The sequence below is a fragment of the Apiospora kogelbergensis genome (assembly GCF_038363985.1).
Source record: "Apiospora kogelbergensis strain CBS 113332 chromosome Unknown utg000003l_segment0_segment0, whole genome shotgun sequence".
NCBI lineage: Eukaryota > Fungi > Ascomycota > Sordariomycetes > Amphisphaeriales > Apiosporaceae > Apiospora > Apiospora kogelbergensis.
In genome coordinates, this window is record NW_027117420.1 from 250,305 (window position 1) to 267,018 (window position 16,714).

At 55.2% G+C, this 16,714-nt stretch overlaps 6 protein-coding genes across 6 annotated transcripts; 2 read left to right on the forward strand and 4 right to left on the reverse strand.

Moving 5' to 3' along the window:
* Positions 1-622: 622 nt before the first annotated feature.
* PG998_004750 (uncharacterized protein) lies at positions 623-1,174 on the forward strand (the record flags this gene model as incomplete). The annotated part of the gene is made up of 3 exons (XM_066871568.1): positions 623-764; positions 880-955; positions 1,012-1,174. 3 exons carry the CDS (start codon positions 623-625, stop codon positions 1,172-1,174), a joined length of 381 nt encoding a protein of 126 aa, XP_066731665.1.
* Positions 1,175-1,432: 258 nt separating this feature from the next.
* On the reverse strand, positions 1,433-3,259 carry PG998_004751 (uncharacterized protein; the record flags this gene model as incomplete). Its single annotated transcript, XM_066871569.1, has 4 exons — positions 1,433-2,219; positions 2,298-2,326; positions 2,400-3,023; positions 3,122-3,259. The coding sequence occupies 4 exons, from the start codon at positions 3,257-3,259 to the stop codon at positions 1,433-1,435; spliced, it is 1,578 nt and encodes a 525-aa protein (XP_066731666.1).
* Positions 3,260-5,320: 2,061 nt separating this feature from the next.
* PG998_004752 (uncharacterized protein) lies at positions 5,321-5,725 on the forward strand (the record flags this gene model as incomplete). Its single annotated transcript, XM_066871570.1, has 2 exons — positions 5,321-5,490; positions 5,635-5,725. 2 exons carry the CDS (start codon positions 5,321-5,323, stop codon positions 5,723-5,725), a joined length of 261 nt encoding a protein of 86 aa, XP_066731667.1.
* A 254-nt stretch (positions 5,726-5,979) lies between these two features.
* Positions 5,980-6,870, reverse strand: PG998_004753 (MED7-domain-containing protein; the record flags this gene model as incomplete). Its single annotated transcript, XM_066871571.1, has 2 exons — positions 5,980-6,306; positions 6,397-6,870. The coding sequence occupies 2 exons, from the start codon at positions 6,868-6,870 to the stop codon at positions 5,980-5,982; spliced, it is 801 nt and encodes a 266-aa protein (XP_066731668.1).
* A 966-nt stretch (positions 6,871-7,836) lies between these two features.
* On the reverse strand, positions 7,837-8,976 carry PG998_004754 (uncharacterized protein; the record flags this gene model as incomplete). The annotated part of the gene is made up of 1 exon (XM_066871572.1): positions 7,837-8,976. One exon carries the CDS (start codon positions 8,974-8,976, stop codon positions 7,837-7,839), a length of 1,140 nt encoding a protein of 379 aa, XP_066731669.1.
* A 723-nt stretch (positions 8,977-9,699) lies between these two features.
* On the reverse strand, positions 9,700-10,886 carry PG998_004755 (uncharacterized protein; the record flags this gene model as incomplete). The annotated part of the gene is made up of 2 exons (XM_066871573.1): positions 9,700-10,257; positions 10,641-10,886. 2 exons carry the CDS (start codon positions 10,884-10,886, stop codon positions 9,700-9,702), a joined length of 804 nt encoding a protein of 267 aa, XP_066731670.1.
* Positions 10,887-16,714: the final 5,828 nt, after the last annotated feature.

Below are 16,714 nucleotides of genomic sequence, written 5' to 3' on the forward strand. Positions count from 1 at the left end.
TCGCAGTTGGTTGGCCACAAGCCCTGTCGTGCCTTTTATTTTCCTTCCAATTGCGGCATCGAGAACAGGGGGCCGACAGGGGACGGGGACCCCTGGGCGTCCCCTAGGCGTCCCCTAGGCGTCCCCTAGGCTTCCCTAGGCTTGGGGCTTCAGGGGACCACATGCTTGTTTTACTGCACAGCAATCTGGGCAGATGCCCCCATTGCCAATCAATCCCCACTCCCACCGACTCAGGCAGTCGGTCGCTTTCCGAATTGGCATCCCAACTGTTACTGCATTAAGAAGGTGTCATCGTGGGAGCCAATGGGAGCCCCCCGAGGGCCAATCGCAGATACGTCGAATCTAGGAAAACAGCTGCATGTGTAACCTGCTGATGTCTCACGAACGAAGCAGCTAGCAGTCAACTCCAACACCCAGCAGTTTCTCCGTCGCCTTGGCCGGGAGATGAAAGATGGCCGAACATCACCATTCGTTTTCTCAGCTTGGTGCGGAGGAAAGATTTGACGAGAAGCTTCTTTCCCAGTCCACTTTTTCTCTCCGGCGGTGTATCTAGACAAACCACGCACTCCAAGAACAACAAGACAACATCCTTCACACAACACCACCGAAACAACAATTCAACATGCCCATCCAGAGGAAATTCGATCTGCCCGCGTCTCCGGACGCCTTGAGCTTCTCTTCGCCCAAGCCCGTCTTCCTCCTCTTCATCGCGTCCAAGGACCCCGCCACCGGCGAGTCGTGGTGCCCCGACGTCCGAGCTTCGTGTAAGTTCTCCTGAGCATTCTACGTCTATGCCTACTTGCATCTTCTTGAAAGACAGTTCTCTTCCGACTGCGAAGAAAGGGGTGGACATCTTGCTGACGGCGATCGACCTAACAGTGCCACACATCGAGGCCGCCTTCGCTGCAGACGACGCGCCTACAGTGAGCTTCGTCGAAGTCGGACAGAAGCCCGAGTACGTGTTTAACAATCCTTTTCAACTTCCCCTTCTGATGCTGATGAACTGGACAGATGGAGGGAGCGCGATAACGTATTTCGCACAAAGTGGGACGTGAACAACGTCCCGACGCTCGCGCGTTTCGAGCGGGTGGGCGACAAGGTGACGGAGAAGGGTCGCATGACCGAGGACGGCATTATGGACCCGGCCACGCTGAAGGCTTTTATGGCATACTAGGCTATCTGCCGGGGTGGCTGTAGTGTCTCGAGTTTGATCAGTTGGAGCAATGTGGAAATCGGGGGTTGTCGGATGCATGGATTGGGTTCCGGTCGGTCTGGCGTATCGCGCTGCTGCATTAGGGAAGGTGAGACAGACATATGTGTTTTCCATATCTTCTACTGGCATTGTTTATATGTTTCTGCTCTATTGTTCCTCGACGACATCACACATGAATATCAACAATCCCCACAATCAGGTCTTATCTCGACATTCTCTCTACGGACGAGCATCACCACTGCGGTGATTGGAAATCTCCTGACCCTGCTTTGCTGCAGCCTCCGCGTTGATCCTCTCCCACATCCGCTTGCGCAACTCGTGCCCATCTATGAAAGCTGCAAGCCACGCCGGGTCGAACGGAGGCAGCTGCCTTCCCTTTCCCTCAGACTCCCTCTCCCCCTCCTCGCCGCTGGTCAGCCGGCGCAGCGTCTCGAAGTAGGCCTCGAACCCCGGGTGCACTAGTGTGAACCCGGAACCATCGCCATGAGACCGGATGCGGTCGGCTTCCCATTGCCCCATTTCCTCGCGCGAGGGGAGCTGCGGGCACCGGCCTGCGAGAAGCCGCGCGGCCAGCACGGCCTGCCACTCGAAGATCTTGAAAGTGAGCCCCGCGCCGACGGCGCCCACGAACAGCAGCGTCGGGTCGTGGCGCCAGACGACGTGCTGCCAAAGGTCCGGGACGCGGTTGTTGCGCACCACCGGCACTTTTGGCTCAGAGGAGGAAGAAGAGGGATGGAAGAAGGGGAGAGTCCAGCTGAAGCCCGTGCCGAAGATGATGTGGTCGACGTCTGGGATCACCGTCCCATCCACCAATTCCACTTGCGCTTTCGGAATGGATGTGGCATTCGTCACTGGGGTCACCGTGACCCGCTTGACCGACGGGCATCTGTGTATACGCGGGTGGTGGAAGGCGCCGTCGCCGAAGTACCGGTTCATCGTGTGACCGATGACGACGGCGTGCGTCGACGCTGCGACTTCGGCGACGTCAAAGGCAATATCAGCTGCACTGTAGACGATTAGTCAAATGCCGCCCCGTTCAGCACTGATCAAGCGGCTCAACCAGGGAGGGAGGGAGTGTTCTTACGAAACTGAAGCTCCGACAACAACCACATTCTAGCACCACCAATCCCACATCATTAGCCTTTCATGTCTTTGGGTAACTGCCAGCAGTATGTGAAGGGCTCACCTTATCCCGGTATGCATCGCGCCCCCGGAAGTGCTTGCTATGCAACACGCTCCCTGGGCGCGCCCGCTGCATCGCCTCCAGCCCCTCGACCGCCGGGACGTAGGGGACCGAGTAATGCCCGCTCGCAACGACGACGGCGTCAAACCACTCCACCCACCACAAGTCCTCTTCTCCCTCGTCTTCCTCTTTCCGCAGCGTGACCTTCCACTCGTGCCCGACCTTCTCCACCCTCTCCACCGTCGTACTGTAGGAGACACCTACCGCGTGATCGTCCTCGTGTCGGCGGACTAGCCCGTCTACGTACCGCCGCAGCACGTCCCAGTGCCGGAACGGCGTGTCGGCGCCGTGCAGGGCGACTGAGCGCGCGCTCTGCTCCACCGCGATGGGCTCGCCGCTGAACTGCATGGCGACATCCGAGACGTTGGTCTCGAGGTACGGGTAGATGTGCGGCTCGGTCCAGCGGTGTCGCTTGGGTCTAGCTGTCCGCACAGGCACCGCCTCCTTCTTCGTATCCTCCTTCTCAGCCGTGCCATCGCCAGCAAACGCTGGTATGTCTTCCAGAGGCGCATCGGCAGTCCGGTTAGCCAAGCTTTCGAAATTCGAAAGCAAAGGCGGTGGCGCATTCTCGTCGCCAAGCCTTTGATCATGTGAACTGGTCAGCAGATGCGTTGATATGTACCGACCGTATCAGGCCAAAGAAGAGGGTTGGGGAATGTACCAACATCCCCCGGCGCTTCGCGACGCTCGAACACGCGGATGGTGTCAAACACCTTTTCCTGTGCCAGAGCATCGATGGTGATGGCACCCGCGGGCCCAGCCCCAATCACGGCCACCCTCTTGACAGCGCCGCCGACCGGCATGTCGGATATTCTGATGGGATGACACAAACAAAAGCAAGATGAATGAAAGATCCAGATCTAAAACGAAAGAGATGCTCTACCCTCCCTTCTACCAAACCAATTGGCTCTGTTTCAGCTTCTTTTTTGTCCATGGGCTTGCGGGGACAAGCATCCCGGGCGAACGGCCCCTGAGCGCAGAAAGAAATGACGCGATGAGCCGAGAAAATTAGTTGCTCACATTCCGCTTAGCGGCGGGTCTATCCGTGACGCAGACATCTTCCACATCGTGACTTTCCTCAAGTCGCAACATCTTGTTGACGCAAATTGCAATTAGAGCATAATACATTGCATTTCAATCCAGAAGAGGCTTTGGGTACCCTTTACAGGTCCAACTTGGCGTGCAAAGACCCCAGTCCACCAACCCCATTTGCATTCACCGTAACTAGTAAAATATGCAACACCTATTTACTGGTCTCGGCGGTCTACCAATCCATGGCGTGCGCGAGACAGCTCTCTACCAAACATTCATCTAGGAGAAGGAAGTAGACAGTTCCCGCAAGAAACTTACATCACTATTAACTCGCACAACATGAACCCTGGCCATAGGATCGTCACCCAGCCCGGGAAAGGTGCCAGGACTGACAGACACGCTAACCGCGACTTTCTGCGATAGGACAACACCGTCGATGATAGCCACAAGGTCGGTTTGGCTCCCGTCCCGATTACACATCAGGACTCAGAGAAATTACTCAGCCCGCCGATGAGCGAGATCGGTTCATGTTGAGGCCGGGATCGAGATTGTGGCAGCCTGATATAGTAGGTTGGTGTGGCGAGAACATTGCAAAAACTCTATGATTGCTGGCATATTCCCGCTGAATATGCCAAGCAGGGAGTAAGCTCTATCCTCAATTCTTGTTGTCGCGCGCGAAGTAGCCCAGGACATTCGCCGGCATACCGCTACGGTCGAAAGAGGACGTTTTTCAAAGAGAACATCATAGCCGATCTCGGTGATGTCACAAATGCCGCCATCTCCGTCCTTCTTGTGCCAGCATCGGTCGAAGAACCAGATGACCTTGGGGGCGATTAGTTCCTGTAGTGTCCATCCCCTAGTGACCCAACGCGCCTTTTTCAAGCCATGCGACAGTTCCTCATCCGGAAGCATGTCGGATATGTAGGCGAAGCAGACAACAGAGCCTTCGTGCCACAGGAACATGGAAATTAGAGCCTCGGTGAGCTCGGCCGAGGAGCTCCTGTATATGCAGCAGGTGCCGATCCAGATTCAATCCAATCCCTCAAGAATTGCTTTTCGGCATGCTTGCTGGACTTTAGCGAACCCAGCCTTTGCCCTAGTCCGCTCGACGTCTGCCACGTCAGCGAAGAGAACCTCGTCATCTTCCCAAGCGACAGAATGGCATATGCGGTGGATTGGTAATAAATTCCTCTCAAGTCAGATCCTTGGTGTGAAGAAGTCGCATGGTGTCTAGCACAAGCTTCCCCAGCCTGATCGATAGGTGTCTCGTTCGGAAGTTCAAAGGCGGGGTGCCTTAGTGAAAACCAATCGCACGCCAGGATACGGATGGCCTCCAATTGCAGCGACATCGATGTCGGCCTCAATTTGTTGCCATGTTACAATGTACAGAGACATGTTGTTGTTGTTGTTGATTTGATGCCTGTCCTTGGCGTTTTAGTTAGTGCCCTTTCTCTCCCCACCTGCCCAGTAACCTGGCCGTCAGCGGCACTTGCGCAGGCTATGACGACAGCCCGTTTCCGGGGGGCTGTGCATGGCCTTGAATCTTGAACAGCAATTGCGTCGCAACCCAACAACTTGATCTTGACCTGCCATATCTTATTTCTTCAAGAGCATATAACTCTTTCCCATTAGTTATCCTCTCGGCTTCCATCAGTCAATAGCCGCCCACTGTACACTTTACATTCACTAGTACGTCAACATCCACACTGATCCATCCTTCCAATACCCGCCTCCCGTCGTCGAAGGTGCATCCAAACTAACTAGAAACTTGGCGGTCAGCAAAGCCAACCGACAACCTCCACACCACCAGACAATCAACCCCGTCATTCATCATGGCCTGCGCCTCTTCCCACTCCGAGCTCGTCAACCGCAACGGCCCCGGCAGCGCCGCCTCTTCCACCATCGAGAGCATCGTCAACAAGCCCACCGGCGAGGGCAAGACCAAGTGCATCGAGTGCGACGGCTACGAGTGCTGCTGCATCCCCATCCCCTGCACCGTCATGTAAACCACGGCAAACCTAACTAAGCAATGAAGCCCCCATGATGAGAGGGGGTGACGATCTCGACGAGAAGCCGACATGAATATTTACTCGGTTGACCGAGTGATTAGGAGTCACGGTCCGGACGCATACGAATTGATGTCAAGAATAGATATACCAGACAGACTGTGTGAGCAGGTCGATAGTGCAATTGATTCACGAAAGCCAAACCTCGTCATTCTCTTTGCGCGTGCATAGCCCTTACCCAGGGCCCCTATTAAAAAAAGCCGTATGTCCATAGTTAACGCCCTCGCAATGCTATCAATCATTCCTTCTTCCCCCTTCGTCCAAAAACAAGTCTTGGGGAGTATATCTTGAAGAGTATACCTTTGTGGTCCCTTCTTAATCACTGCCTCTCGCCGCCTGTCATGGGAACGGCTTCCTCAGCACCCCCAGTCAAATAACAATGAATCAAAGCCACCATAACCACCAATGTCGTCCCCGTGCGTGTTCTAAACGACAGGCTCGACGATCATCCCCCACATTTCCTCCTCGAGCTCCCCCATACCTTGTCCATCTGTAGCAGAGGTAGCTGTGTCGGCAACAGTCATGGCTTCTTGTTCTTGTTGGTGATCGATCTTGAGGCTGCTCAGCCCCTCCAGAAGGCGCTCGACCTTCTCCTTGCTGTCGCGGATGGCTGTCGTCTCGGCGCGCGTGCGGTCGAGCTGCGCCTGCATCATGGCGATGAGTGACTCGCGGGCCTGGTGAGGACGGTACTCGTTGATGAGATGGTGGAAGTTGTAGAAAAGGTCGCGGATATCCTTGACTTTTTCGGAAGCCTGTTTTTCATAGTTCCTCATTATTAGACATACATTCCGGGAGAGATAGGTAAGGCCAAAGAAAGAGAAGGTGTCCAGAAGACTGCTTACATCCATGGCGTTCTGACTCAAAATCCCCGTGAGCTCCAAAAAGTTCAATAGCAGACTCTTGGCGATGCGTTTAAGTACCGTGGCGCGGTCAAAGTGCTTATCGTCTTCCGCCGCCGAGGCGAGTCCGCCGTTGGTGACAACTGGCCGGATTTCGCCACCCTCCTCGAGTTTCGGCAGCGGCTGCACGAGACGGTACGGGTCGCCGAAGACGCGCCAGGCGCCCTCAGCGGGCGGGAGCGGCGGTTGGAGGCTGCGCAGATTGGGCGGCAGGCCTGTCAGCCTTTGGGAGATAGCGTCATTCTTGTCGGAGGAGGTAGGAGGATCCGTCGTCGTTTCGGCATGCTCGCGCTTCAGGTCCGCGAGGCGGGCGAGGTTGTCGGCGGTGAAGTCCTTGTAGAAGGGTGGCGGGCGCGGCCAGGTCGAGGTGATCTGGTCCAGGTCCTCCATCTCCTGGTTCTCGTTCTGATCTGCCATTGCGACAGGGGTGGAGCGATTGTGTGATATGTTTTGAATTGATGTCAACGCATCGCTTCTTCTCGTGGGGAGGAGGATCACAATTGAGCCCGTTTGTTGGACATCTATGAAGCACGAGGCTGAAAGGCTGAGTGAAGCAGGGCAAGCAGCGATGCGGAAACGAACTGGACGGTAAAAAAGAACAATGCACGGACTATGTAGAGGCTAGCGCCCGCCGTGGGGAAGGTTGGGGCTGACCGACCTTATTTCAACTTCAATTGCAGATCCATTTGCCGCATAAATACTACCGAAAAATTATAGGGGCAAAGGAAAGCATCACAGTCTCGGGTTCCTGGAGCGTTCCTGCAGCGGGAGAAGACCAGTTGCAGTTGTCCAATGCACAAATCCTCATCGCTTTTCAGCCTCTAACGGCATATGGCCTACAAGAAGCCGCATGAGCTAACAGTCATGTGATTAAGTGCAATGTACCCCCTGTCAGAGGTGCTAGCGTGCATCTACAAAGATCCTATCTTCAACCTCCTTTGAATCACAATATGCCATATAGTAGCCGTAGTAAAGAGAGGCCACTGAAATGGCCTGGGGCGACTTCTATCCCAATCAAAAGCTCTGCACCTCAGCCAAATCATGGCGGATTTGATGGCTGCCAAGGCGATATTCAAGATATTAATTATGTACTAGCCAACTGACTACTAAATGACTGGCCGGTGACATATTGCAGAGATGTGAAAGGAAAAGTAGTGCTTTCGCCAACAAGAGGATACAGTGTCTCTCTTTTCATCTATTTCTCGCTCCTATTTGTACAGATGACCAACAGCAATTGATCCACGTCTCATCACCAGACAGAACCAAAGCGATTGTCGAACAATGCATAACCCCTTAGGATGCAAGAATAAAACAACAACCCGATGGAGTTGACACGGCCTCGAGTATACCCGTCAAGTCAAGCAAGACCTTTGGTGACTGATCTCAAACCCGAAACCGGAACCCATCATCAAAGTCATCCTCCTCATCCTCCTCTTCATCATCCTCACTCTCTCCCGCTACTCCACCATTCTCCTTGCCACCAGCCGCCATCGCTTTGGCTACAGTAGACTGAACGGCGGCCGTGCCCCTGAGGTTCGCCAAGCTCCCCTTCCGCAGCTCCTCGCGCTTCTCCTTCAGCCTGCGGACGCGCGCCTCGAGCTCCTCCATCTCGTCGAACTCGTCCTCGAGCGCCCTCGTCGCGTCCTCGCGCTCATCGGCCAGCTCGGCATCGAACCGCAGCTTGCGCCGCTCATTCTCCTCTTCCTGTGACTTGGCCGCCAGCTGGTCCGCCGTCAGGGCCGGCGCCGATATGATAGCTGCCGTATCACTAGATTGGGGCAGACGGTTCGAGGGGGTAGGCTCCGCGTCGTCGACGGCGATCTCGGCTTCGAACAGGGCCCATTCGGCCTCGTCTACGGATTTGGATGAAGTAGCAGCGCCGGTAGCAAGGGCAGCATGGGCGGTGGGTGCTGTGGAGGCAGGAGCCGATGTGTTAGGTGTCGAGTTCGAGTCGGAGCCGGAGCCGATCAGCGGCGAGCGGCCGTTCACTCCCGGTGTGGCGGGCCGCGATGGTATCGCGATCTCGACGCCGTGCACCGGCGTGTTGGACGTTTGCCTCGTCAGCGAGGGCGGTGTGCTGTTTCCTGCTCCTCCCGCCTCGGTCTTGCTCCTCTTCTTCCTGCTGGCGCCATCCTCGCCGGCGCCTGCTGTACCCGCCGCCGATCCTTCAACATCTTCCATATCCATGTCGTCCTCATCGACGCCGTGTTTCCTCTTGTGATTGATCGTCGTCGTCGTCGTCGTGCCAGCAGCAGCAATCGTGGTCGGTTCGCTTTCTGTGGGCGCTGTTGTGGCGGGTCTGCTGGAGGAGGATTGTTGGGATTGTTGTTGTGCTTGTTGAAGGGCGGTCAGCTTTTGTCGGTGAGCCGCGGATCGCATGTGGGTGTCCCAGAGGGTCTCTGATTTGACGGCCTCGTGGCATAGCTTGCACAGCAGTTTTCCGGCATCGCTGTAGGCGGCATGAGGATGTTCGATGCGGTTGGCGGCACGATGGGCGCGCAGGAGCGAACGGGCATCCGACATGATGGGCAGGCTGCTTGCTTGCTCCTTTTTTCTTGTCCTTATTTCGCACTGGGATGGTGTTGCGAATAGCAGGGATTGGCTGATGCTCGGTTTGTCCACGTGGGACCTGCAAATTGCGTAGTCGGAGATTTTGGGAAATGAGGTTTGGGGATGGGATTGCTTTTTTGGTCACATCAGATGGAAGTTGAGAAGCAATGGTCTGTCTTTCTTTGGTTCCCTTGTGGTTGAGAGGCCGGATCGTCGTGTGGTTTTAATTGTTGATGGTCGCGACTCGGTTGCTATGGAGGTTCATTTCATTTAAAAATGGGTATGGCGTCAATTGTCAAATGGAGCTGATGTCAGTTTTGGAAGCTGAGCAGTGACGCTGATCTCGAAATTGGGGAAGGTCGGCCACGCCTACGCTTAGCAGCTTAGCACTTAGCCTGGTCTCCCCAGCGGGGCTGACGCCTGGCTTTATAGCGGCTGTGGCTCTGTGGGGTTCAGCCAATTAGCGGACAATAACAACCAAATGACAACTAGAACAACATCAGATATCGTGACATATGTATGTAGCTAAGAATGTGTACCAGCACAGCCGAGCCCATTCCCAGAAGCCCTGATAAGTCCTCCCCACCCAGAGCCATGCCAGAACGCCATCCGAAAACGCAGTAAACACCCCCTATAACCCAACCCAGTCCGGTCCCGGAGCCCAAACACCCTCATATGATGAACAAGCCGCCTAACTTATGCAGCCCGCACCCGTTCCTCCTCCGCCGCCTTGCCCCCAACCCGCTCCCAGAACCTCTTAAGCCGCCATACGCGCCCGACTCCCGCCTTCTCCTCCCACTTCCGCACCCCCTCCGCGCGCTCCCGGACTTCGCCAGTCCAGACGCCGCCGACCCAACGCCGGAGCCCATCCTTCAGCCGCTCGCGCTCAACCGCCCGCTTCTTTGCCACGAGCCCCGGCGCCACCGTCATTACCACCCTCCGTACCCCATCCTCTGGTCCTTGTCCCTGCCGAGACTGTGGTACACATTCCCCTGGGAGCACCCCGCGCTGCACCAGCGTCTCAGCCGACGGTCGTAACGGCAAGCGCCGCGACAGCCGAATTGCCACGAGATTCCGTGCGAGCCGCCGCGAGATCTGCGTCGTGTGCGTCAGGAAGATGTGCTTGGCGATCAAGTCGCGCATTGTCGGCCGCGAGGGTGAGAACAGCAGAGGCGGGAGAGAGGCGCGGGCCCGGCGCAGTCGGAGGTTATGGAGCAACGGATGAAGAGACAGGGCGCGCAAGTGACGGTTCGTCTGTTTTCGTCGAGTTAGCTTTCAAGCGTTACTCGCCTCATAGAATCCGTGCCCTAGACTGCACTAGAAGCAAACGCTAGGCGTAGGAGATAATGGGACGCAGCGCAGGCAAATCGAATAGGGGTAACACGAGCTCAGGTTTAACTCAAGTGTGTCTCGGAGAGTGGTTACAGCGCAAGGCCTTGAGAATCTCACGGCGATGAGAAACTATGTTGGGCTTCCTCAAGGTCGCACAACTCGGCGCTCAAGGAACCGGGGAACGAAAGGGGCACATCGGAGAGGAAATTGCTCGCACCTCGGTAAAGTTGGATAGGGGAAAATCATGGGTGCCTCGACCACGTCACAAGCGTAGCCACCTTGGAAAGAGACGTGGACCAACTTACCCTCGACGTAACCAGTAGATCGCACACATCTAGATAGCTCAGGACATGCATGAGTACTTCGTTAGGTAAGCTATCGAGCTCGAGGATGCTGCTACCGCTTTTCCGCCTGTCCACCAGACTCCCCTCCACCCACGCTATAGCCGAGGATGATGATGTTGATGCCCTGGGTAGGGCGGTAGTCGGCATCTCGATGTCGCCATTATCCGCAGCGCCTGATTTGATTTGGGCGTCATCGTCTGAAGGCATAAGTAGACAACATGCATTGACGTGCGTCGATCCAGCCATAGTCAAAGTGGCCGCGGCTTGGCCCGCTCCTGCCCGCATATCCCTCCAGGGGAAAACTTGGCCTGTTCTAGAGATCACTGCAAGCGGCCTACTGTGACCCAGATCGCCAACATTCTGACCTGGCAAAGACGGTGGAGATTGATCCCCCAAAGTACAGGAACTTGGAAGATTTGCTCCTGATGTATCGCTACTCATCGCGGGACTCAGAGAGGCAATTTGGCCAGCGCCATGACCTTCTTCTGGCCGTGTGGTAGCATTATCACTTTCGGCAGAATAGGCTGCTGAAAGCGATGAGGGTCTTGAACTCGTCATGGCCTGCGATCTCAACCTGGACCTGTGGCGGGAATTACAGCCGGCGCCAAGCGAATACGGAAATAGCTAGTCAGGAAGCCCTGGCCCTGGGCGCCTATGAGTTGTGAGTGAGCCTTGCTTGCTCGGTTGATGGATACTAGATGGAGGTCGTATTCCCTTCTGGGTAAGGTATGCAGTCAGTTGGCTGCGTACCGATGCTGCGATGTGCAGTGACAGCAGCCGTGGCAGTAACCGTGACAGTGATGAGATGGTATGCGCTGCACAGTGATGAAGACAGAAGAGCTCTCTTCATCGGATATTCGGAGTGATCGCGTTGCGGCCTCGCGCACCTAGGCTAGGGGAGGGTGACCGGCTGATAGCGATCCCAAGGTGTTGTTAGGCAGTAAGAGAGATAGAGCGAACAGGCGCGCGCTCGCGTTCGCGACAACGAAGAGGGGGTAAGTCGTCGCGCTGAGGTAACGATGTCCTGCGCTAAACCTTGGACAGAAGCGACGACAGCGTGTCGTGTCGTGTCACGTCTCGTCCAAGGAATCCTTTCTCCGCCGGCGGAGCGGTTCCAGTATCCGCGAGAGGCTGTTCACCTGAAATACCCTGGTCCGCGCAGCGCCAGCTGGCTCCTGCTAAGACATATGCAGATGGCGGCAAAGAAAAAGACGCAAGGACAAAGAGGGGAAATGCAACCGCGATTCAGATGCGATGGCCGGGTCTACCGAGGGCCGCCAAGCCGGTCAATAGTTCGTTCATACAGCACACTCCGCATCGGGACGCACAGGTGGCTGCGTTGACACCTAAACACCTGTCGGTGAAGTATCAAGGTGTGGGAGGTGCCAGGTGTGGGTTTCGACGTGGTAAAGGTTAGTCCGCAGGTCTATGCCGGGCTTTCAGTGAGGCGAGGAGGCAGGACTGGATGCGGACATAAAGCTGTGGCTAGGTGTGTCCATGTGCAAACAGCTGAAAAGAGAAGGTCGAGGCGCGGCGGGGTGAAGGCTTGAGGAAGGCAGAGGATAGCGCATCAAGATGACGGATGCCTGTGCTTAAGATGCGCGGTTAAGTCGGGCGCGCTGTCATTCCAGACGAACCCATCAAGAGCCGTGGGCCAAGTTGATTGATGCCAGGCTGGGTTGCGCGGCCGGACGCTTGAGGCGGTTGAGGGCGATGGAAAGGATATGCATATGCCTGTGGTGCTGTGCCGAAGCAAGAAAAGAAGAAGGTGGGTGGGCGTTCTCGATCTAATCCATCCTGTCGAGTCGAGACCAAAACCAGACGCTTAATGCGTCACAGGTTCAGCAGTTGATACCATCCGCCGGCAGGGATCATGCGGGATGATTCAGGACCATCTCGCCGGGTCTTCCGTCTTGACAACTCCCGCGGGTTGATCCAAAAGCATAATCGTATTGTTTATTGAATTTCCGTTATGCTATATACTTCGGCCGTCTACATCATGTTCTAGCGATGTTGTGCCATTGTAGAGAAGTCGTTGCTGCAATGGTTCGACTCGCCGATATGCTGACACAGTAAGCTTGGTACTGTGTTTCGGGCCTTAGTGGGGTTGTGTTTGGTAGCTGTGCGCTATTTCTGGCGCAGTCTGGTGCTATATCACAGTGTGCACGCCAGCCGCGCACTCCAGCCCAGTTGATTTTGCCGGTGGAGCGCGCGATTAGAGAGGGCAGTTTAGCCAGCCGCGCGCCCCAACCCGGTTGCCCCTCTACATGCCCTTCTGGACGCGAGACGGGACGAGACGCTTGCTTGGCGATTACACAGTGGCACACTCAGACACTGCATCGTCACGAGACTGAAGGTGGTGCGGTCCGGACAGGAGACAGGCGACAGGGTATAACGTACTGTAGGGTGCGGGAAGGGAAAAGCGGGATGTCCCCGCCTGTCAATTTGTCAGATGGCGGGTGTCCTTCCACATGTGGGCGCGCCCGATCGGTGGGAAAGCGAAATGCTACATCACGACCCAATTCCACCCCAGTCCTTCCGTACGAGAAGAGGCCCCAGAAGAGGTCCCAGAAGGGGTCCCACCACACATACATACATAAAAGTCCTTTTCCGCGCCTCGCCTTGGACGCTGCTGTTCCGCGTTTTGCCTGTTCACTTTGATATCGGAGATCCGGCACGACGCAGTACACGGGGGTCGCTTGCAGCCATGTTCCGTCCACTGGCGGCATCTGACGAGCCGCAGTGCTTTGCCACCAAGCGTTAGGCATGCATTAGAGCACCCAAGTCCCTGATAGACCGAGTGTACCGGTCAGGCTAACGGCGCACGGGAGCTTGAGAAGGGTCCATGTCATGTCATGTGTCTGACCACTGATGCCATTCCAATGGATCGTCCCTTCCAAAGCCCTTATGTAATCAACTACCCCCTGATCCGACTACATGCATGTCTCACATGGGTGGGCTGTCTATGGTTAAAATGTCTCGAGATTTGACCCGGTCAGCCTCGAGGCACAATTACCTAAATACGCTCTTGGCTACCGACATACTCGTCACTTTTCTTCATCCACCGGATAATTGTCCCGCTGTACCTTACATGCTGATATGTTCCAAGTGTCGTAAACTTTTGGTTTGGTTCTTATGCCGTGCTGGGCGGGCCATGTATGTAACGGCGTCGACGGCAGGGAAAACGGAGAAATAGTAACCTCGTGGCAAGGAAGGAAACGAAGAAGTTTCCATTCTTACGCCCATTGCAGTTTTCCCTTCCACATTCCGTTTCTGTCGTGTTTTCCTTCTTCAGTGGCTCCCTAGTCATGTTAGCGCCCTCAGGTGAGAGGTAGGCTCACGGGCCTAAGAAGGGGTCGCATAAAAGGCTGCATATTTCGAGGCCGGCCGCCTTCTCCTCCCGCCACCCCGTTTCTGCTGTGAAAACCCTGCAGCAGCAGCAATGCCTTCCCGTGAGGAGAAACCGGCGCCCAATGAGACGGGGTTGGGAATGAACGTCCTCTCGATTGGGCCTCAATTGAGCAAGCACCGGAGTGCGGCTCCATGGCTTCCCCAAGTCGGAAAGGTTCTGTGTAGGTGTTTCCCCTTCTTCACAGAACCTTTCTTTGGGGTGCATTGCCGGATCCCACCACTACAGGGGTTGTAGGCGTGGAGGGTGCGAGGCTAAACAGGACAACAGAGAAAGCAGCTTCTATACAGGTTTTCTTCCTTCTGCACTGGTAAACCCTGCTCTTCCAGATAGCAAGGATGGCTTGGAGGGAGAGAGAAGAGGAGGGCCAAAGGAGGGAAAAAGAGGAGTACCCTCGGCAGGCAAGGCAGGCTTGTCGTAGCAATAAGAGGAGTAAAACAGCCGTCAGTATGGCCGTTCCAATCAGTTGCCCTGCTCTCTCCGAAAAAAGACAAAAGAAGACTTCGTCGTTCTCCATGGACAACTCATCCCCTGCCAATCAGGAAGATCGAGGCAACGGGGACGATGGGGCAATCAAGGCACAAGAGCCGAGGAACCCAGCCAGCCAGAGAAGCCTACCCTTCTTTCTCCCTTTGCTGGAGGATGCCCCCCATCGAAGATTAAACTTTGCCGCGGGCTTGTGTATACGAGGTTGAGGGGCAGGAGAGGAGTGAAGGCGCTGTAGGCGAAGGAATCAGCGCTCGTCGCTAGGTTGAGTGCGCGTTGTCCATCCAAGGCTCATGGGGCTGTTCCGCGAATGGCGTCGAATATAAATATAGTTGTGTGGTGACACGGCATCGAATTCAGAGCACGGGCTTGGCTTTTGTGTCTTGAGCGCTCAACGGTTTTCCTCGTCACGGGAAGTTATCCATTGCTTCCAACTGGTCTGAACCCTCGATCCGCCTCTTCATCGGCTAATATTCTGATGGGTGGGTGTTTTACCATGTGTTTTCCTGGGGGCATCGATGAATCCCTCTGGTTGTGTGTGTGTGTGTGTGTGTGTGTGTCATAAAGAGAATGTGTGTGGGTGTGTGGGTGGAAGCTCCACATGAAGGGGTCGCTGTTGCGGTCGAGGTGGTCGAGTGGTCGACGGGGCGGGAACCCTGGCGCATCCCGCAGCAGCCCGAATTGTGTACTTGATACATGTGGCCAATAGGTTTTATGTGGGAGGGAGGAGGCTTGAAACCAAACACGTCCGACACAGCAGCCTCAGCACGTTCGCCGTTTCTGCAGTCGAACATGTTCGCAGAAGGGGTGTGTGGAGCCCGGGCTTCTCCTAAAGATGTAGTGCTTCCACACACCATCCTTCGTCCCCTCTCCCAGTCCAAGCAGCGTTCCCTTCCCAGAACGCAATAAGCACCTTGATTGAAAGCATGAAATAAGAGGGGCCGCTGAAGCGAGCATTGGTGCTGTCGGGTGCTCGCGAGCGGAATTCCATTGGGCCATTGGGCCATGTCTTCCCCATCATCCAACGGGGCTTAGATGCGGGTGAATGACGGAGCATCTGCAACAAGATTACGCAAAATACCCCTCCATATCCCGTGCAGAAAACATCCCGCTTGCTACTTGATATTAGCTGGAGTCATTGGCTAGGCGTATGCGGTGCATCTTGTGTGGTGGTCCTTAGGCCCGGTGGATATACGACCCTAACAGCATGGTCAATCTCATGAAACATGTACTTGATTAACTTGCAATGAGGCCGATATATACGGGGTTCTCGAACTTGCGCGGCCAAGACCGGCCGATATCTGCCAGATTAGGCTGGCTGGCCAAAACAACATTACATGGCCCGTTTGAGCGGCCTTGAGTGTGTTGACAGGCCCCAGGTCGGCCAAGCCCAGGAAAAGACCGAGGGAGGGAGGAGAAAGTCCCTTTTTCTTTCTCCTTTGTCCTTTTTCCTTCCCAAAAGACTGTCTGTAGACGCGAATTGCATACTTGATCGAGCGTTTGTTTGAACAAAATCCTTCCACTATTACATGATGGGCTATATTGGGCACCATTTGTCGAACAGTGATGCCGTAAATGAGCAGTAAATATGTGGTGTACAGTTTTGTCACCGAGCATAAGCCTCTCTCGCTGTGCTTTTTCCATACCCAGCAGTTGCATCTAGACCTTCTTGCAAGAAGGGCATACTATGTTGATAAAATGGCGTTCCATGGGGAGATCCCGGTTCGCGGGCCCGTTGCCGCATGGATGGCTTCACGGCATATGCACTGAAATCGTGTCATGGCATCACGTTCCACGGCGCCCCGGCATGCTTACACGGCAAAATCGTGGCTTCTTCCGCGTAGTCAATAGGATGTTGACGGAAACGTTCTTTGTGCGAGGACGAGGAGGCGAGAGGTATTTGGATCTGAGCCTAATGGAAGCCCATCCATCCAAGGCCGGATAGAGATTTGCTGAGAGCACACCCATATCTGAATTTATTGCATGTATACAAAACATGGTTACACCGTGGCTGACAAGCGGTGAAGGCCAGATGACAACAGATAGTTTGTTTTGCTTACAGCTATAGCTGGCGCTAGTTGGCGAGCAGAGCGAATAGATGCGTCACCGAGAGGCGAGGCTGTGTTTGAGGGGGTTGATC